This window comes from Phyllobates terribilis, unplaced genomic scaffold (genome assembly GCF_046119375.1).
Source record: "Phyllobates terribilis strain yellow unplaced genomic scaffold, ASM4611937v1 Scaffold_5__5_contigs__length_657084704, whole genome shotgun sequence".
Lineage (NCBI taxonomy): Eukaryota > Metazoa > Chordata > Amphibia > Anura > Dendrobatidae > Phyllobates > Phyllobates terribilis.
Window position 1 is genome coordinate 412,260,741 of NW_027362765.1, and position 22,874 is coordinate 412,283,614.

At 43.9% G+C, this 22,874-nt stretch overlaps 1 protein-coding gene across 1 annotated transcript in view; it reads left to right on the forward strand.

Moving 5' to 3' along the window:
* CHST15 (carbohydrate sulfotransferase 15) overlaps nt 1-17,856 on the forward strand; it is a 60,963-nt gene extending 43,107 nt beyond the window's left edge. Inside the window, exons 4-8 of the mRNA XM_073685141.1 lie at nt 1,262-1,408; nt 1,494-1,650; nt 11,337-11,493; nt 15,549-15,696; nt 17,317-17,856. Coding sequence (XP_073541242.1) covers nt 1,262-1,408; nt 1,494-1,650; nt 11,337-11,493; nt 15,549-15,696; nt 17,317-17,504 — 797 coding nt within the window. The 3' untranslated portion in view covers nt 17,505-17,856. The remainder of the gene's footprint in view (nt 1-1,261; nt 1,409-1,493; nt 1,651-11,336; nt 11,494-15,548; nt 15,697-17,316) is intronic.
* Nucleotides 17,857-22,874: the final 5,018 nt, after the last annotated feature.

The following is a 22,874-nucleotide window of genomic DNA, read 5'->3' on the forward strand; positions in this document are numbered from 1 at the left end:
ACCAAGCCACTGCCACGCTTTACTGTAGTCATCACCAAGCCACTGCCATGCTTTACTGTAGGCATCACCGAGCCACTGCCATGCTTTACTGTAGGCATCACCAAGCCACTGCCATGCTTTACTGTAGGCATCACCAAGCCACTGCCATGCTTTACTGTAGGCATCACCAAGCCACTGCCATGCTTTAGTGTAGGCATCACAAAACCACTGCCACGCTTTACTGTAGTCATCACCAAGCCACTGCCATGCTTTACTGTAGGCATCACCAAGCCACTGCCATGCTTTATTATAGGCATCACCGAACCACTGCCATGCTTTACTGTAGGCATCACCAAACCACTGCCATGATATACTATAGGCATCACCAAACCATTGCCATGCTTTACTGTAGACATCACAAAGCCACTGCCATGCTTTATTTTAGGCATCACAAAGCCACTGCCATGCTTTACTGTAGACATCACCAAGCCATTGCCATGCTTTACTGTAGACATCACCAAACCACTGCCATGCTTTACTGAAGGCATCACCGAGCCACTACCATGCTTTACTGTAGGAATCACAAGCCACTGCCATGCTTTACTGTAGGCATCACTTAGCCACTGCCATGCTTTACTGCAGGCATCACTGAGCCACTGCCATGCTTTACTGTAGGCATTAACAAGCCACTGCCATGCTTTACTGTCGGCATCACTGAGCCACTGCCATGCTTTCCTGTGCTTCATGCATGAATATGGCAGGCCTATAAAAAAACTGTGAATGCGTGGTATATATATTTATTATTATTTTTTATCCTTTTTAATGCCCTTTAAAAGCTTTTGTTATGCCTTGATCTTAACATAGTCGTTGGAGTATTTGTATCAGAAACTTTTGGTGTAAAGTCTTCAGGAGCAGCCATAAATGTCTGATCGGTGAAGGTTCCTCTGAGACCTTCATACAATGGGAGATTGAGACCACCTGACCCCCTATTCATCACTCCAGAGAGGAGAGACTTGTGTAACCACGTACTGTACACTGTACCACGTATGGATGGTACTGCATGCCATCCATAATGTAGATGGGAATACCCTTTTTGTCTTGTCTTTTGGGAGAAAGAACATCTGAGATGGTGGCTCTTGATTTAGAAAAGGTTGTGCACCTCTTCTCCTACAACGTGTAGATCCGGAGGAGACGTCGTGCCCAATATTGATAGGACTCTGTTTGTGTAATTCCCTGACTTTATAGAATGTCATTGACTTATCACATATTTTCTGTTTTTAAGGAATTGTGAGATTAAAGGAGCCTTTCCACAAACCATATCCAGTAGAAGATTACCTGGACCTTTTTGATGTGGCAGCCCAAAAAATCCAAGATTTCCACAGTGAAGACTTGCTGTCCGATTCTGGTCCGACGGATCAGATCCTCACAGGTAGGAGACTGCAGAAGACCTGGCACAATGATGCTTGTGATCACTGCAATAATGATATATATATATATAATTCTTTTATACACAGGAGAAGCCAGTGCGTCTACCATGTGGGACAACAGTGCCTGGTCTTACTTCTATGACAATGTCACCAACACGGAGCCGCCGGTGCTCATCCAGGACTTCATCCATGCCTTCCAGCCAAGGGCAAAGTTCATTGTCATCCTGCGGGACCCCGTGGAGAGGTTCAACAATTCTTAATTCTATGTTACCTTGTGCAAAGTGCGATATTGTGTTATTATAAAAGCGATTATTGCTTATAAACATCTCACACAGCAGAACTTTTTTGGATAATTCTGGGCTACAGCGGGGAAAAAAGTATTTAGTCATCCACCAATTGTGCAAGTTCTCCCACTTATAAAGATGAGAGAGGCCTGTAATTGACATCATAGGTAGACCTCAACTATGAGAGACAAAATGAGAAAACAAATCCTGAAAATCACATTGTCTGATTTGGAAATAAATTGTTTTCAAATTTTGGTGGAAAATAAGTATTTGGTCAATTACTAAAGTTCATCTCAATACTTTGTTATATATCCTTTGTTGGCAATGACAGAGGTCAAACATTTTCTGTAAGTCTTCACAAGGTTGGCACCCACTGTTGCTGGTATGTTGGCCCATTCCTCCATGTAGATCTCCTCTAGATCTCCTCTAGAGCAGTGATGTTTTGGGGCTGTCGCTGGGCAACACGGACTTTCAGCTCCCTCCAAAGGTTTCCTATAGGGTTTAGATCTGGAGACTGGCTAGGCCACTCCAGGACCTTGAAATGCTTCTTACGAAGCCACTCCTTCGTTGCCCTGGCAATGTGCTTGGGATCATTGTCATGCTGAAAGACCCAGCCATGTTTCATCTTCAATGTCCTTGCTGATGGAAGGAGGTTTGCACTTAAAATCTCACGATACATGGCCCCATTCATTCTTTCATGTACACGGATCAGTCGTCCTGGTCCCTTGGCAGAGAAACAGCCCCAAAGCATGATGTTGCCACCACCATGCTTCACAGTAGGTATGGTGTTCTTTGGATGCAACTCCGCGTTCTTTCTTCTCCAAACACGTCAAGTTGTGCTTCTACCAAACAGTTCTACTTTGGTTTCATCTGACCATATGACATTCTCCCAATACTCTTCTGGATCATCCAAATGCCCTCTAGCAAACTTCAGATGGGCCCGGACATGTAATGGCTTAAGCAAGGCGACACGTCTGGCACTTCAGAATCTGAGTCCCTGGTGGCGTAGTGTGTTACTGATGGTAGCCTGTGTAACGTTGGTCCCAGCTCTCTGCAGGTCATTCACTAGGTCCCCCGTGTGGTTCTGGGATTTTTGCTCACCGTTCTTGAGATCATTTTGACCCCACGGGGGGAGATCTTGTGTGGAGCCCCAGATCAAGGGAGATAATCAGTGGTCTTGTATGTCTTCCATATTTTAATTATTGCTCCCACAGTTGATTTCTTCACACCAAGCTGCTTGCCTATTGCAGATTCAGTCTTCCCAGCCTGGTGCAGGGCTACAATTTTGTTTCTGGTGTCCTTCGACAGCTCTTTGGTCTTCACCATAGTGGAGTTTGGAGTGTGACTGTTTGAGGTTGCGGACAGGTGTCTTTTATACTGATAACAAGTTCAAACAGGAGCCAGTACTACAGGTAATGAGTGGAGGACAGAGGAGTCTCTTAAAGAAGAAGTTACAGGTCTGTGAGAGCCAGAAATCTTGCTTGTTTGTAATTGACCAAATACTTATTTTCCACCAAAATTTGAAAAAAATTTCTTTCCAAATGAGACAATGTGATTAGCAGAATTTGTTTTCTCATTTTGTCTCTCATAGTTGAGGTCTACCTATGATGTCAATTACAGGCCTCTCTCATCTTTTTAAGTGGGAGAACTTGCACAATTGGTGGCTGACTAAATACTTTTTTTCCCCACTGTAATTTAAGCAAATTACCACCTGTGAAAACCGGTGGATATGGATCTGACTTTAAGGACCCCCAATGAACCTTTAATAACTGCGGTATTCCCTCATATGAAGGAATTAAGACCTGTTAATGTCTCGCCCAGGGGGGGAATATATGGGAGAAACTCGGTACCCGGGCCTTTACCTTCTGTGGGATGTCACGGCAGTCGGCTCCCGGGCTCGTCCTCTGGGTCACTCTTTAAAAGGGGTTTTAATGTTTTTGGTTTGTTTCGTGACGCCACGTGTGGTTTCTGGTAATAGTTACCAGCGCTGCTACAGACCTCCGGGGGTGATGGGATGGCAGCTGGGATGATTCTGCTCCCCACAGGCCGAGCGGGCCCCCCAGGGCAGAGTTGATGGATGGGATGCAGGGCGTTGTGGTATAGGAGGGATGATGGTGCAGCGGCAATAACCGACAGAGACAGTCAAGTGCAGTCCTCTGATTTTTGCTCACTGTTGACAAGTTCCTCAGGTTAGTTAACAGGTTACCGCTTCCCGCACCGTGCTGCGTTCACCAAGCAGGGGTTCAGAAGTCCCTCCGGCAAATACTTATCGGGACCCCCTTTCTATATGTTCATTTCCTCAGCCGACTTTCCGCGCTGGGTCTCTCCCTCCTGCCCTGCGCCTCACAAACTGAGCCCCAAGATGGCGTCCTCGGATCCTTCAGGGACACCTGGAGTTCCCTGGTCCTACTCAGCTACCTTTCTTGGCTGCTAGAATGCGAGTATGGCAACTGCACCGTAAGAGTCAGAAGCCTCCGGTTTCCTAGCCGAGGCTTGAAGCGACACGACTAGCCCAGGGACCGGTTCCCTTCTTGCGGCCTGGTCCCTCTGACACCTGACAGATTAGGGCGTATGGGTGGCTTCCTGTTCCTTCCGTACCCCTGGGACCCCTTCAGTTACCGGAGCCTTCCTCCTCGGCTCCCCTCCTCCTCTCTCCTCCGCTGGGCCTCATTCACCAGGCCCACTCTGGAGCAGAGCTCCTGCAGTGCACCTGCTCCTCTCCTCACACCTCACTCTCTCTGACTTCCTATTTCTACTTCTCTCTAATTAAGATGGATCCCCAATTTTATACTCCTGACAAAATGCTCCCCTAAACTGCTTCCTCCACCCACACCCACTACTTGGTTCCCCCTCACTCTGGTTCCCCCCACTCCAGCCAGGGACAGGGCTCAGCAGAACACAGCGCATCTTGCCCTTCCAGCCGACCTGGAGCAGTGTAGTGTTGGATGTAGGTGTTGGGGTTCCGGGCTGTACTCTTTTCCTTACCAGAGAGTGAGGCACCACCAATTGTAGTACCCCTGTGGCGACTGAACCCTCAGGGGCGCCACATTAACACCAGGCAGCCGGCCTGCTGATGGTTTCCACATTGCTTGGATTGGAAAGAATTATAAACATGTCTGTATTACAGATCTGTCGTTTTCCTTATTTTCTTTCCATGACTAAATGCATACATTTTTTTCATTTCCTTACATTCTTGATATCACCTCCATCACTATTTAAAGGAAATCTGTCAGCAGATGTTTGCTATGTAATATGAGAACAGCATGATGTAGGGGCAATGACTCTGATTCCAGTCATGTGTCACTTACTGAGCTCTGTGTTGTCGTTTCAATAAAATCTGTGTATTATCAGCAGGAGATTATCACTACAGGACTAGCTGCCTCGTCCCTCCTGGTCTGACCCCGCCCCCACCACTGATTGACAGCAATTCACAGTGTTATGTTCTGCTACCAAAGCTAAGGAAAGAGAGGAGATCTGTTCCTACTATAGGACTCAGCTGAATCCCTACGATGTAACAGGGAACCTGATCCTGCGATCAGACCTGCTAAAGTCCTAATCTAGTCTGTACGGAGACCTATAGATGTGGGGAGGGAATCCCTACAAGTACTAAGGACTGGGAGGAATATGGGACACCTCCTAACAGAAATAGTAGCAGACAGACGAACAAACAAAATAGATAGAACATAGAGGTCCGTAGACCAAGCAAACTAACAGAGCTAGATACAGAGCACAGGCTAGCTAGAAAGTAGATATACAATGAAGTCCAGCAAAGCCAGAAGGGCGGAGCAGGATTAAATAGGCCAACAAGGTCATGTGACCAGCAAAGGAAAAAAAACCTAACAGCAAGGTTCTAACAGTACCCCCCCTTCTAAGAGGATCCTCCGGATCCCCTAGGACCAGGCTTATCAGGAAATCTCCTGTGAAACGCTCTGATAAGTCTGGACGCGGAAACATCATCTGACCTCACCCAAGAGTTATCCTCGGGTCCGAAACCTTTCCAGGCCACAAGATACTGCAAACTACCTCTATACCGTCTAGAGTCAAGGATGCGAGAAATTTCATATTCCCCGTCCTCCACCACCGGAGGAACAGAGGCAGAGGCGTCACCATCCGACACAACAGCTTTTTTTAACAGAGAGACATGAAAGACCGGATTAATTCTCCAGGAGGTAGGAACCTCCTGTCGTTTCCTATCAAAGTAGTCTTTAGATTTTCTGTTGGCCTCCTGAAGATTACCACGCACATCCGTCCAAACTCTTTCCAAATCACCGGAAAAATTCTCCTCCTCAGGCACGGCAGATCCCAACTTGGAGAACGACCCAAACGACGGATGTCTCCCAGAACAACAAAAAAAAGGCGAACAACCAGCAGAAGAAGATGTATGATTGTTCAGAGCAAATTCGGCAAGTGGCAGAAACTCAGACCACCCCTCTTGATTGTCTGCCACAAAACAACGCAAGAACTGCTCAACATCCTGGTTTTTCCTTTCTGTCTGGCCATTAGATTCAGGATGATATCCGGACGAAAACGACAAATGAATTCCCAACCTGTCACAAAAGGCACGCCAAAAACGAGCCACGAACTGAGGACCCCTATCAGAAACAATGTCAGTAGGAACGCCATGAAGTCTGACAATTTCCTTGACAAAGGCCTTAGCGAGAGTTTTAGCGCAGGGCAGTTTGACGAAGGGAACCAAGTGACACATCTTGCTAAAACGGTCCACGACCACCCAGATGACAGTAAAACCCTCAGAGGGGGGAAGGTCAGTTATAAAGTCCATAGCCAAATGTGTCCAAGGAGCACTGGGGACCTCCAAAGGACAAAGTAACCCCGCAGCAGGAGTATGTGAGGACTTAGATCTAGCACATATAGTACATTGGCGCACCCACTTAATGACTTCCTTCTGCCATCCAGGCCACCAAAAACTGCGACCCACCAGTCTCTTGGTCTCAGAGATTCCGGGATGACCTGCCAACAGAGATTCGTGACACTCAACAAACAAATCTCTCCTAAAGGTCCCAGGCACAAACAACCTCCCATGAGGAGTGTTAGATGGGGCATTCTCCTGAGCTTTAAGAATCTCATCTTCCAAAACGGAGTCTAAAGCAGCTATCACAACACCTTCTTGTAAAATGTTTTCCTCTTTCTCAGCACCGACTATGGGAGAAAAACTGCGAGACAAGGCATCCGCCTTAACATTCTTAGTACCAGGGATGTAAGTAACGGAGAAATTAAACCGCGAGAAAAACAGTGCCCACCTAGCCTGACGGGCATTCAGGCGCTTGGCAGCATCAAGATATATCAGATTTTTATGATCCGTAAGAACCTGAACGGGAAATTCCGCACCTTCCAAGAAGTGGCGCCAGTGTTCAAATGCGAGTTTAATAGCCAATAATTCCCGATTACCAATATCGTAATTCAATTCAGTCTCCGAAAATTTTTTTGAAAAAAAGGCACAGGGATGTAATCCATCCCCGTTATCCTGAGACAATACTGCGCCAACCCCCACAGAGGAAGCATCAACCTCAACCAAAAACGGCCTAGTAACATCAGGCTGCATAAGGATGGGAGCAGAGGTGAACCTCTCCTTGAGATACACAAAAGCTTCAATGGCCTCAGAAGACCACTGAACCGCATCAGCACCTTTCCTGGTGAGATCAGTCAGAGGTTTGACAATACTAGAAAATTTTTTTATGAATTTTCTATAGTAATTGGCGAAACCCAAAAACCTCTGTATCGATTTCAAACCAATAGGCCTAGGCCATTCCTGCACAGCCTGAACCTTAACCGGATCCATCTCAAAACCTTTGCTGGAGATAATGTAGCCCAAAAAACTAATTCTCTGTACAGCGAACTCACATTTCTCCAGCTTAGCAAAAAGCGAATTGTCCATTAATAACTGTAATACCTCACGTACGCTCCGCCAATGAGACTCCAGATCTGGCGAATAAATCAAAATGTCATCCAAATACACAACCACATTTTTACCGATCAAAGGTCTAAGGATGTCATTAATCAGATTCTGAAAAAATGCAGGAGCATTAGTAAGACCAAAAGGCATAACCAGATTCTCAAAATGACCCACAGGAGTGTTAAAAGCAGTCTTCCATTCATCACCCTCCTTCATGCGCAACAGATTGTATGCCCCCTTAAGGTCAATTTTAGAGAACCACTTGGCCCCCAATAACTGGTTAAACAGATCAGGAATCAATGGCAGTGGGTAAGGATTGCGTACCGTAATTTTGTTAATCTCACGAAAATCCAGACAAGGACGTAAACCGCCGTCCTTTTTTTTTACAAAAAAAAATCCAACCGCCACAGGAGACTTAGAGGGCCTAATGTGACCGGCGGCCAAACTTGTCTGTATGTATTCCTCCAAAGCCTTCCTCTCAGGAATAGTAAGGTTAAATAAACGACTTTTAGGAAGAATCGCTCCAGGGACAAATTCAATAGAACAATCATAGTCTCTATGGGGAGGCAAAACCTGCGATTCCTTCTCAGAAAAAACTCTCCAAAAATCCTGAATAGGAACAGGCAATTCTCCCCTATCCAAAGCTGCAATACGCCCGTTACAACACTTGTCATAACATTTATGGCTCCAGGATTTAATTTCACTGGTAGACCAATCCAGTACAGGATTGTGAAATTTTAACCAGGGCAATCCCAATATTACTGGAGAAGGCAAGTTATTCAACACTACCAAATCCAATTTCTCATGGTGAACACCATTAATAGTGAGAGGAAATTCACAGACCTTGAGAGTAATATTCTTCAAAGGGGAGCCATCCACAGAAACCACAGCAATGGGGGATGATAAAGGTTCAGGTTTTAAATTGAGTTTTTCCACGAATCCCCCATCAATTACATTCAGTGTAGACCCGCAATCAACAAACACCCGAAATTCCATTAATTTTTCCTGAGCAATCGTGGAAGCAGCTAAAAATATACCCTTGGAATTTAAACAGGCAATACGGGCGTGACTGTCCATTTTTTTTTCTTTCTTCATACGAAGCTCACAGCCTTTAATCAAATGACCAGATTTTCCGCAATAGAAACACAAGCCTTCCGAAAAACGACGGTCTTTTTCTTGAGAGCGAGGTGCCACCGATCCAATCTCCATCGGTTCACCACTGTTAGTACACACATTATCATAACCAGAAACTGACATAGCAGAGGATTTGCTCTCATTAACCCTAGCACGCAGTCTTCTATCCACCCGTATAGCTAATTGCATAGCCTGTTGCAAATCCTCAGGTGTAGGATAAGCAATTAGCAGGTCTTTAACCCTTTCACTGAGCCCAGCAAGAAATAGACTTTTCAGAGCAGAATCGTTCCACCCTGTTTGAGTGGACCAACGACGAAAATGAGTACAATATTTTTCCACATTACCTGATCCTTGTTTTAAACGTCTCAACTCAGTCTCAGCTGATGCCACACGGTCAGGATCATCATATAATAATCCTAAAGCAGAAAAAAAAACTATCCACTGATCTGAAGCATGTATCACTAGGTTGCAAAGAAAAGGCCCACTCCTGAGGCTCCTTGCGCAAAAGTGACATTATGAACCCTACGCGCTGGGATTCATCCCCAGAGGACTTGGGTCTCAAACGAAAATACAATAAGCAAGCATTTTTAAATGAAAAAAATTCTCGATGTTCACCAAAAAATAAATCCGGCAAACATACCTTAGGCTCCAAGAAATATGCTCCAGGACAGTTACTCACGTGCTGACGGAGCTCGGCCACTTCCAGAGAGAGTCCCTGCAGGTGTTTAGCCAAATCCTGAACCGACACCATGATGGAACAAAAAAAAAAAAAAAAAAAAATCTTTCCTTAGAGAATTTGCAGGCTGGACTTACTGTTATGTTCTGCTACCAAAGCTAAGGAAAGAGAGGAGATCTGTCCCTACTATAGGACTCAGCTGAATCCCTACGATGTAACAGGGAACCTGATCCTGCGATCAGACCTGCTAAAGTCCTAATCTAGTCTGTACGGAGACCTATAGATGTGGGGAGGGAATCCCTACAAGTACTAAGGACTGGGAGGAATATGGGACACCTCCTAACAGAAATAGTAGCAGACAGACGAACAAACAAAATAGATAGAACATAGAGGTCAGTAGACCAAGCAAACTAACAGAGCTAGATACAGAGCACAGGCTAGCTAGAAAGTAGATATACAATGAAGTCCAGCAAAGCCAGAAGGGCGGAGCAGGATTAAATAGGCCAACAAGGTCATGTGACCAGCAAAGGAAAAAAAACCTAACAGCAAGGTTCTAACACACAGTGTACACAGAATGCAGCCAATCAGTGATGGGGGCGGGGTTATACTACATCTGCAGCAGAGAAAACTGTGATACTATCACAACTGCTGCACCCAGTAAACTAAGTGATACGTCACTGGAATCAGGGTCTCTGCCCCTACATCATGCTGCTGTCAGATTACATAGCAAAAAACTTGCTGACAGATTCCCTTTAATTTGGAGGAAGGAAATCCCAGTTCTTTTTAGATGTTACATTTTCTGCCAAGCGATTAAAATCATCCAAAAAATCTTCTAAACATAACTGACTGCCAAAGTTTATCATTTTCTTCTCTGAGATCATCACATTACAGTTGTCAGTAAATCATCAGTCAGTAGTAGTAGTTTCTCTTTAATTTGACTTTTTTTGATGTTGCATTTCAAGTCCTAAACCTTTGCACAGATAATAGTCCTTGTTATGTGCCGTATCCAAGGTCCCTGCCACTCCATGGTTTAACTGTAAAATTGAACCAGGGTCAGAAGTTAGGCTTAGTTTACGCTAAGGTCACACAAGCTTATGAAAAAATCATCCAATTTTTATCCAGAAAAAAACATGGCAGAGATTTATCATCTAAAAAGAATTTAGATTTCCTTCCTCCAAATTATCAGAATCAGTCAGCAGCGTGATGTAGGGACAGAGACCCTGATTCCAGCGATGTATCACTTAGTTTACTGGGTGTAGCAGTTGTGATAGAATCACAGTTTTCTCTGCTACGGTTCTGGTAGAGCTCGGAATGCTGAGTTGTGTATAGCCCCGCCCACACCACTGATTGGCAGAAAGCCACCAATCAGTGGTGGAGGAGTGTTTGAACCAGGAGTCACGAGACACCTAGTCCTGTAGTGATAATCTCCTGCTGATAAAACACTGATTTTATCGAAACAACACCACAAAGTCAAGTAAGTGATACATCGCTGGAATCAAGGTCTCTGCTCCTACATCATGCTGCTTTCGAATTACATAGGAAAAATCTGCTGACAGATTGTAACGAAATGTAACTAAATTAATAAATATAGACATTTAGTTGTGGAAAAATAAGGAAAACAACAAAAAAGTAATACAGACATGTTTATATTTCTTTTCATTCAGTGCAATTGCAATGTGGAAACCATCAGCAAGCAGATGTTAACTGGACTTAATTCCTTCGTATACCGGTTTGCACACCCATAGGCTTGAGTTCCGAAATATGGAAGAGACTAGTTCATGGTTGCGAATTTTTATTTTATTTTTTTCATGCGCATATTGGGGTGAGGTCTGATCTAAAATACGTCAGTGTGAATGCAGCCTTATGGAGAGCTGCGACCCTTTCTTCTTGGCCGATTGTGACGCCGCCGTTCTCTCTCCTCGCAGGCTTTATTCGGATTATTTGTACTTTGCTATCGCAAACAAGTCAGCGGAGGATTTCAATGACAAAGTGAACGAGTCTCTGCAGATGTTCGAGAGCTGCCTGCAGGCGTCCTCCCTGCGCTCCTGTGCCTACAATACCACCTTCAGCAACACGCTGCCGGTATGTGGAGCCCCCCCCCCCCGAGACCCTCTGTGTACACATCCAAGGCCAGCGACATCTGTTGTAATCAGTCCCTGGGGAAGACGTCACATCTGCCGCTGCTGCCATTCGCACCGCGGAGCAGTAATGTTCCCTAGATGCACATACAATGGTTAATTATAATATTTCATTAGTATGAGAGTGGGGTTTTTTTTGGCGGGGGGGGGATTTTTTTTGCCATTATTGCTTTGCTGGATGCGGCCGAGCTCTTTATGTCGGCATCCTCTCCAGTGCCACATATTGGAGGCAGCCAGCAGGGTGGTGGTTGGCCAAGCGAGAGGCCTTGGATAAGTTCTAGGTTAAGGTCCTTTTGTTTAAATGAAGTTTTTTATGTTAAATGTATTTCGGATACATTTTTGATAATTTTTTTTTTCTTCAATTTTCTATATCACTGACTATTTTATAAAGATATCAGAAGTCTTGACATTTTCACACTGATCACCCGTCTTTAAAGGGGATTTCTAGTTTTGTAACACCCCTGTCCTTTGGATGCAGTTTTTTTAAAAAAACAAACAAACTGTGTTTTACTCACCCTCCCGGGGTCCAGCGTTGGGTCTCCGTCACTGCTCCCGGAGACTGTTATTGTCTACAACACTGACATCAGCGCTGCAGACAATAATGGACACTAGGCGAAGTGGTGGAGACTCTACATCAGACCCAGGGAGGGTGAGTAAAGCACAGTATGTTTGTTTTTTAAAACAAAGTGCAGCCAGTTGACAGGGGCTTTCTGAAACAGGAAAAATTATTTATTACTGCACTGAAATTTCTTGTTTCGTACAGATGACTTTTCATCTGTCTCATTATCATTACAGACAGGATTAAAATGTAAAGTAACAATGTAAGACCGCCATTCACAATAGGTGATGTCACAGCTCACCTCCTCCTCCTTCCGTACAATAACTGATAACACCTTTATACGGTAGATAACGCAGGATCCACCATTCACAATAGGACGTCACAGCTCACCTCCTCCTCCCGTACAATGACTGTTAACACCTCTGTATACAGCGGATACCATAGGATCTACCAAACACAATAGGAAATATCACAGCTCACCTCCTCCCCCTTCTGTACAATGACTGATAACACCTCTATATACAGTAGATAGCACAGGATTCATCATTTACAATAGGTGATGTCACAGCTCACCTCCTCCTGCACATTGACTGACAATGCCTCTGTATACAGTAGATAACACAGGATCCACCATTCACAATAGGTGATGTCACAGCTCACCTCTTCCTCCTGTATAATGACTGATAACACTTCTATATACAGTAGATAACACAGGATCCACCATTCACAATAGGCAATCTCACAGCTCACCTCCTCCTCCCGTACAATGACTGATAACACCTTTACACAGTAGATAGCACAGGATCCACCATTCACAATAGGACGTCACAGCTCACCTCCTCCTCCTGTACAATGACTGATAACACCTTTACACAGTAGATAGCACAGGATCCACCATTCACAATAGGACGTCACAGCTCACCTCCTCCTGTTAACACCTCTATATACAGCGGATACCATAGGATCCACCATTCACAATAGGGGATGTCACAGCTCACCTCCTCCCCTTCCTGTATAATGACTGATAACACCTCTATATTCAGTAGATCACACTGAATCCACCATTCACAATAGGTGATGTCACAGCTCACCTCCTCTTCCTGTACAATGACTGATAACACCTCTATATACAGTAGAGAACACAGGATCCACCATTCACAATAGGTGATATCACAGCTCACCTCCTCCTCCTGTACAATGACTGATATCACCTCTGTATACAGTAGATAACACAGGGTCGGCCGCTCTTCTGATGACTGCACCCGCAGGATTGTGTCAGGGGAGGGTGAACTTCCCTCTGTTATAATTTTAATTTCCTGCTTGCAACATTATATTCGGACATTGCTAATCCGATGTATGTAAAGTGTATGGATTGCAAAACACATCTACTTCTATGGGGTCAACACTTTCTTTGTTTTGCAAACTTTCTGCTGTTTACAATGAACCTAATTTACATTGTGGGTTAAATAATTTTGATTGCAATTGTATTAGAGCATGAGAAGGACTGACCTAGAACCCGGCGGAGCTGGACGGTTCCTATACACAGGTAGACGGACTGTCCGGGGCTTGTAGCATGGCTCCTTTAGTATCAGGAAGACCCATTAATTACACCTCCATTATAATCAGAAGTGGAGCTGAGCAAGAAATGGGGAATGAAGCCCAGCCCTTCCCCTCCTTGGCATTTTCTTCTTACCAGCCATAACTACTTGTAAGATTGTGTTTCTTTATGAAAACAGATCAGTGTCTATATCAGCCCCTGCAATGCAGTAGTAATTGATACCATGCACCTATTTACTGAGGGAACTGATGGGGCCGATTCTCCGGACATTGACAGCTGCTATTCTCTCTCCGTATAGTTTAGATTTCACAGACATCAATAAAGCCGTCCATACACTTTAGAGACCCCCAATACTTATGCACTCTCAGCTCTGTGGAGCAAACATGTTCAGCTTATCTCCCTTTAAGAATAAAGGATGGGACATATTGAAATTCAGCATGCCTGATCCTTCTTTTTCTGACAGCTCACTTTAGGTTATAGTTGAATCAATGCTGGACCATCTTCTGTGTAGTGTCCATCTTCTGTTATTCTTCCTGCAAATATTTGCATAAATTGGCACCTGTGGGCCACCATTCCACTTGTCAGCACTGATTGAACAATGTCAGGCTGTAAGGACATACCCCATTGTCAGGAAGAATAACAGAGGAACTGCACAATAAAATGGACTAGGAAAATATGCTGCAGAATTACGTTAAGGCAAATACAGGTATTTACTAAAATCGACATGTTAGGAGAGAGGACATGTCCGCCGTACAGCTTCAGGAGATCTTGCATCCACGTCAGTGTGTATATATCCCAGTTTTGGGAATTTGTCGGCACCCTGGTAAATCCCTTGCAAAAAGGGAACCTATTGTATAAACTAAGGTGCTAATTCATCATGATTTTGTAGATCTGTCTTGATGCCAGTATGTGTTGGAGCAAGACGTGTGAACCGGGGACTGGAGTCCATCTCTGTCTTCATTTTGGTGGAATAAATTTTAATGAATTTATCTGGTCGCATTCGACCATGTCCCTTCCCATCCATCTGTTTTCAAAAAGTTATAGGAGCTGGAATAAAAATGGCAAAAGTCACAAAATTTATGTGCACTTACTAGCTGAACAAAAAATGTTTAATGATATATATTTTTTTCTTTATTTTTTTAAATACATTTTTGACACTTTGTTTTGTAAATTTAAATGTCACTATATTCAGATATAAAAATAAAATGTCCAAAAATCCAAAACTCATAAAATTTTCACATTAATAATACACATATATTTCCTGGTCTTTGCAGAACACTTTTCAGCAGTCTCATTATCATCACAGGCAGGATTACAATGACCTGTATACAGCTGATAACACAAGATCTACCAATCACAATAGGTAATAGTCACAGCGCCCCTCCTTCTCCTTCTGTACAATGACTTCTGCGGAGGTCACAGATCATGCCCACAACACTCTCCTATAGAAGTCAATGAACATCTCCAGACTATTGTTTCCTGTTATACAGGTGAATAAATTCTATAAAGAGACAGTCAGGTAAGATTGCTGCCCACATAATTATGTATAGAAAATGGAATAAAAAAACTACAATCGGAAAATAAAAAAATATGTTTTGCCGGGTCACAGTGGTTACATGGAGGTGCCACTAGGGGGAGCTCACTCACTTCTATGGAGGTTAATACAATCTGTATAAATGAATGTGTAGTTAGCTCCCCCTGGTGGTGGCAAGTTGTACAAACTTATGGGATAAATGATTTATTACACTATTATTGCATAAAGTATTTTCTAGTAATAAATAAAAAAGTTGTATCTATTCTTTATTACTCTGGTGCAGTTTTTTTTTCTTGTTAGAAATAATTTTGCTAATTATTCTACATTGATCTTGTTCTGTTTTCTCAGGTGCGTCTTCAGGTTGGTCTCTATGTGGTATATTTATGGGACTGGTTGTCAGTGTTTGATCCGGATCAATTTCTCATCCTCCGCCTGGAAGATCATGCAGCGAATATCACGCAGAGCATGAGGCTTGTGTACAGATTCCTGAATCTGGGTGCGTCCTGTGCTTGCTCTAGAAGTGTTAGTATTCGGGGTGGACATGTGTGTGTGACCGCTGCAGCCAAACAGGAGAACTGTCACAAACTGCGCCCAATCAATGTCCTACTAATTCAATCCAAACTCAGTACATCCGGCAAGTCCATAAAATATAAAACTTTTATTTGTATCCAGTTACATTTATGTGACAGAAACTGGGATAATCAGAGGAAAAAGTCCTGAAAAAAAAATAACAATCAGGGTTGACTATTATTTTTTTTTCAGGACTTTTTTTACTCTGATTGTTTATGCCATTTTTTGTCACTTGATTTTGACTGGATATAAATAAAAGTTTTATATTTTATGGAAGTGCCGGATCTACTACTAACTTTGGATTGCCTTTGCCGAGGTCTTGAGATCTTTTGCACCCTCTGGATAGGTGAGCTGATCACTTCTCTTCTATCAAACAACTAGTTCAGATCCCAGACCAACTTCCACGATTAATTCAGACGCGTCACCAGCTTTTTTAATGCTTTATATCCCAGACCACCGCCTTCAGTTAGTTCACACCAGCTCTTGCAATTAATTCAGACCCCAGACCAGCTCTATCACACCACACACCACCGGCTTCAATCAATTCAGACCCTAGAACAGCTCCTACAACTACTTCAGACCCCAGGCCAGCCCCTGAGGCTCCAGACCATCTCCTCCACTAGCTCTGGCCACAGACCGTCTCCTCCATATAATTCAGTCCCCAGACCGTTTGCTCCAACTAGCTCAGACCCTAGACCATCTTCTCCAACTAGCTCAGACCACAAACCATCTCCTCCAACTAGCTCCGAATCCCAGGCTATCTCCTCAAACTAGCTCCAACACAAGAACATCTCCTCCAACTAGCCCAGACCCCAGACCATCTCCTCCAACTAACTCAGACCCCAGAGCATCTCCTCCAACTAACTCAGACCCCAGAGCATCTCCTCCAACTAACTCAGACTCCAGAGCATCTCCTCCAACTAGCTCAGACCCCAGACCATCTCCTCCAACTAACTCAGACCCCAGAGCATCTCCTCCAACTAACTCAGACTCCAGAGCATCTCCTCCAACTAGCTCAGACCCCAGCCCATCTCCTCCAACTAGCTCAGACCCCAGCCCATCTCCTCCAACTAGCTCAGACCCCAGCCCATCTCCTCCAACTAGCTCAGACCCCAGCCCATCTCCTCCAACTAGCTCAGACCCCAGACCATCTCCTCCAACTAGCTCAGACCCCAGCCCATCTCCTCCAATTACCTCAGACCCCAGACCATCTCCTCCAGCTAGCTCGGCCCTAGATGGAACCTTCCATCTAGCTGAGGCCCCAGACCATCTCTTCCATATAATTCAGACCATCTCCTTCAACTAGCTCAGAGCCCAGACAAGCTATAACAACTATTTCAGAGTTCGGACCAGTTCCCGCACTTCTCTCTCTTGCTAGTAACCTTATACTCCTCTACAGCTGCCTAGAAAGTTGGGATCAGGCTACAACGGTGAGGAATGTTATTTTCATCTGCACGGCCATGTTTACTTTTTCCAAGATGACCAATGCTGGATGAGACTGTAGGAGATCTGAAAACTGTATTTAATAATATTTTCATTCTTGCAGGGCCCTTGAGTGGAGAACAGGAAGCCTCAGTAACGCACAAGCAAGCCTCAAACAGCCGGCGCCCTCAGGACTGTAGCTTGGGTCCTATGCTTCCTCAAACTAGACAGATTCTGATTGATTTCTATCGGCCCTACAACCAGAAGTTGTCTCAGCTGCTTGCAGACGGAGCTTATTTGTGGGAGACGTAGGGAGACGATCCACGCAGTCACTGCTGTATTGATTTTTTTTTGTCTCTGCTGCATGACTGGTTGTACGTATGGGGAAGCTCTGACATCTAGTGGCGTGATGTGGGAATTGCATGCATCAGACAGAAAGGTGCTGCTGCCCTCTAGTGTAAAAATGCTGGAATTGCAGTCAAAGAATTGTGCCAAAAATTGCCTATGTGGACTAACACTGATTATACCGGCTCATGTGCATCATCAGTCTCCTTGTAAAGGTGTTACTACTTATTTAAGTAACTTGGAAACTTATGTTTTGCATAAATTAACTGTTGTGCACTGAATACAAGGACTAATGGAATAAAACTGCACTTGTCAGAAAGGGCTCGTCTCCTGGCAGAATGAAGCTATTCTTAACTCACAGAAACTTATTTTTTCAGGCTTCACATGCGATTAAATGAATATTTAAAATGTGTGCTGTCTTTATTTTATATTGAGCAGGTTAGTTTGTGCGCTCTGGATGGTTTTTACGCAAAGGCATTATTTCTTACCGACTGTCCGCAGAGTCCGTGAGAGATTGGTATATATGACATCATATAATGAGTTATCCTTGGCAGAGGCGAATCTTGGTTTTCCTGCTCCCCTCTTTATACGCAGCTTTAGCAGGTTGAGTAGTCCTCATGTGACCTATCATATGCGATTTCCGTACTTGCAGACAAAATTCTCTTAATGTTCAGTAAAAAACTACAGACCCTGCTTCAAGAGAATCTACAAGCAGAATCGAATCCTGACAGTGAGTATATTACATGCTGTTAGGATTTGGCATGGACCGTGTTGTTTTGTGCTTTTGATTTTATTTTTTTATCACCTGAAAAAGGCTATTGTAAAAAATTAGCTGAAACGCGTTGTGCTTTATTGATTGCCTAGACTAAAAAAATATTTTCATATATATGATGAGAACATATGAAATATTTTTTTTGGGAAGCGCCACATTGATTTTTGAGTTGGATACCTGTGATCCTTGATGTTGCCTTAGGAGAGTTGTCCAAATCTCTCCTAATTATCCACCGTGTGCTGCATACCCGTATATGAAAATCTATTACTGGATCTCCCAAATTTTCCTATGACATAAGATTTCAATTGAAGCTTCAATATACTGGATACCAGGTGAGCAAAACACTTGGTAAATTGATTCTGTTATCCTTAACAGCTGCTCTTAGATCGGCGCCGCTGGTCTCCTTTTTCTCCTTACAGAGAAACCCTTCTAAACATTACTTAAAAATACAAATGTAGTAACCCTTGTCAGACTGCACAAAACTTTATTAACGTACACATCTGTCACATTATCTGACAAGTTATGGATTGTTAAAGGGAACCTGTCATGCAAAAAATTGCTATTAACCTGTGTATAGAGATCAGTGGCTGTAACCACACCCCAGCACTGACTGACAGCCAGCTCTACAGTGTATCTGTGCTGTGCCTGCTGTCAGTCAGTGCCAGAGACACGGTTACAGCCACTGCTCTCTATGCATAGAGCGGTGACTGAAACCGTGCCAACTACTACCCTATGATTGAAAGAGCGAGCCTGCTGAGAGGAATAAAGTGAATTTCCTCCCGGCAGCGGGGCTCTCAGTGTGCCACCCACATGGTGTCAGAACACCCGTAACCTGCAGATTAACCTCATTTCTGCAGTTTAATAGTGTAATTTTACATGACAGATTCCCTTTAAATGAGTACTGGATCAGAACCAATAACCACACAGCAATACATCACCAGAACCACCAACAGTACAGAAATACAGCACCAGAACCAATGACAGTACAGACATACTTCATGAAAAACCACCATCAGTACAGAAATACATTAGAATGACCAACAGTACAGGAATACAGCATGAGAACCACCAAATGTACAGAAATACAGCACCAGAAACACCGCTGATGCAGACATACATCACCAGAACCACTATTAGTACAGAAATAGATGACCAGAACCACCATCAGTATATTAAAACATCACAAGAACCACCAGTCCATGAATACCTCGCCAAATTAAGTACAGCGATCAATTGCAGTGTCAATACAGCCCCATATACAATTGTATCGCAAGACCTTACAATTCCCAGTATGTCCTTAACAATGGTAAGAAGATGCTGCAAGTTGCTATCAGCCATCATCCAACTGCAGACCATACAGAAATCACAGTACTGATGAGACACAGGCAGAATCATAAATAAGCAATTACATCCAGGTACTCCATAGGTGACATCTTTTCTGATTTGAGTTGGTCTCCTTCTTCTCCATCTTGTCCGTACACCACAATGACTTTTCATATCCACAGCTCTTCTCTGCAGACTTCCATCTTCTCAGGTCTTCTGCAGCACACCCTGACATGATGCCCTTAAAAAGAACAGTTCCATTATAATGCTTCTGCATAAAAATATCTTCCTTACGCTGTGCCCCTGAATAATTGCCCCTTACTGTATTCTCTGCACATAATATGACTCCCACACTGTCCCTATTATTATACGTAGACTCCGCACTATATGGTAATTTCCATATTTGGCCCCCTCTTTACACTGTCCCCTCCCACTTTGTCCCCCCTATTCTGCCCAGTTTTTATACTGTGCTCTCTCCTCTAACCCCCCTGCATACTGTCGACTCCATGCTGTGCTCTCACACTGTCCATTCATGCTCTCCCCTCTCTATACTGCCCCCCCACCGTACCAAGTCCCTATACTGAGCCCCTCGCTCATTTCTGCTTACATATTTTGCCCTCAAACTCCACCACCCCGCTGACCCCTCACACAATTTTCCCCCATATTGTCTGCTCACACATTACTCCCTCCCCATAATGTCTCCTCATTCATTCTCCCCCCATACTGCGTCTTCACACATTTCCTCCCTATACTGTTTCCTCACACACTACCTCCTCCTACCTATACTGTCTCCTCACACACTACCTCCTCCTACCTATACTGTCTCCTCACACATTTCCTCCCCCTTTCTCCTCACACATTTTCCCCCTACCCATACTTTCTCTTCACACAATTCTTCCCCTTCCATACTGTCTTCTCACACATTTCCCTGCTCCTCCCCATACTGTCTCCTCACACATTTCCTCCCCCTTTCTCATCATACATTTTCCCCCTACTCATACCGTCTCCTCACACAATTCTTCCTTTCCCATACTGTCTTCTCACACATTCCCTGCTCCCCATACTGTCTTCTCACACATTTCCCCCCACTTCCCCATACTGTCTTCTCACACATTCCCTGCTCCCCATACTGTCTTCTCACACATTTCCCCCCACTTCCCCATACTGTCTCCTGACAAATATCTTCCCTCTCCTTACTTTCCTCTCACAATTTCCGCTCCCTATATTGTCACCTCAGACATGTCCTCACTCTTCCCCAATTTTTCCCTCACACATTCCCCCCATACTGTCTTCTCACACATCTCCCCATACTGTCGTCTCACAATTCCCCTCTCTTTCCCATACTGTGTCTGCATACATTTCCCTTCTTCATATGCAGTCTATACATACATTTTAACCCCCATTCTGTCTCTGCATAGATACCCCCTCCCCATACTGTTTCTGCATACATTTCTGCATACAAATGACCCGCCTGTCCCTTCCCCCTAGATAAGTGTTGCCCCTGGTTTGTGTTACGTGTGCAATATTCCATAGATCCATGTAGTATGTGGGCTGTATTGATGAACTCTGCTGCTCTTACAACGTTTTTGATGCTAGCTTGTCTCTGGATATGAGACAACTGACTGCAGCAGAAGTTCTCCCCAACTGCTCTGTAATGGGAGGACAGTCACATAATGCAGCATTCCCTCATAGAGAAAACTCATTGTCACCAGCTGTCTATCAGACAAAAATGGCAGGATTATGAGGGAACTAACTTCCTTGTTCTTGGCTAGATTTCTATAAAATTATTTTTGGAGCTTCTATAAATCCTACAGACTGACAAACACTGTGAGCACATTGTATTTCAGTTCAATTTTAAAATTAATTTCTAGGATTAATGTTTGTTTAACCCCTTGGCAACACCTGCCTTACAACTACAGCACTGCGGGTTTACACACTTAGAATGCCATATACTATAGCCAACAATGGCCGGGATCAGACATAACTCTGATCCCGGCTGTTTAATCTGCAGGATTCCTCCATGAATAATACTGACAGACAATAGGAAGAGCCCTTTTATCACCCCATTGATGCCCCTCTAATTACAGGCTGCTGATAGGAGTCCATTGCAGGTAGGGGCTTAATGTACTGTAAAGGGGATCTGTACTCCTAATAGACCCTGCCAGAGGTGCTGTGATGACAAATATAGTACAAAAGTACCACAGTGTATTATATGGGTAATGAAGAGACCATGGGGTCAAATGGGACTAAGAAAAATGAGAAAAGCTAAAAGAAAAGTAAAAAAAATATGAAGAAATAAAAATGACAAATTTAATATTTTTCCATTAAAAATAATGCATTTGTATGTAAATAAAAGTACAACTGATTGGAACAACTGTAGCTATAAAGTAAATGTTACTTATCCTGCACTGTGTGTGCTGCTCATCCTGCTTCCAAAAAGTTGTATGCTGCCCAAAATGGTACCAATAAAAACTGCAGATAATCCCACAAAAACAAGCCCTAATACGGGTCCATTGAGAGAAAAATAAAATTGTTATTGGTCTTGAATAGGGATGAGTGGACCCGTGGAAGTTTGGATTTTGGTACCTGACCGAACTTTAGTCCAAAGTTTGGTTTGGGTATCCAAACTTAAACCTGAACCAGAACCCCATTTCAATGACTCTCTCTCGCTCCTCTTTCTTTCCAGTCTCTCAAGCTGCAAAACGGACTTCCAGGAGAATTCCGTATTCGGAGTTCATCACCAGACGCTAGGTGTCCCGCACGAACCCCAAACTTTACAGTTCAGGTTCGCTCATATGTGGACTTGGAATATAGTGAGATACAACGTGGCCCCGTCCTATTTTATGAAACCAGCAAAGGTAAAGCAGATAGCTGTGAACTGATATTATGAGGCTGGGAAAGTCCCTGGTTATTGAACCCTTCCCTGCCTAAAAATATCAGCCTGCAACCACCCCAGAAGTGGCGCATCACATTAGATGTGCCAATTCTGGCACTTTGCCCGGTTCTTCCTGATTATCCTAGTGCGGTGGCAGTAATGGTATTTGGGTTTCATGTCAGCTGTGATTTGGCAAAAATCACAGCTATCATCAAGCCCTGGTGTTAGTAATGGAGATGTGTCTATCAGACACCCCCATTACTAACCCGGTAATAAAAAAAAACACACACACAAAAAAATACTTTATTTGAATAAAGACCCCCTCACACTTTCCCCCAATTTATTTAAAAAAAAAAATCCATGCAGG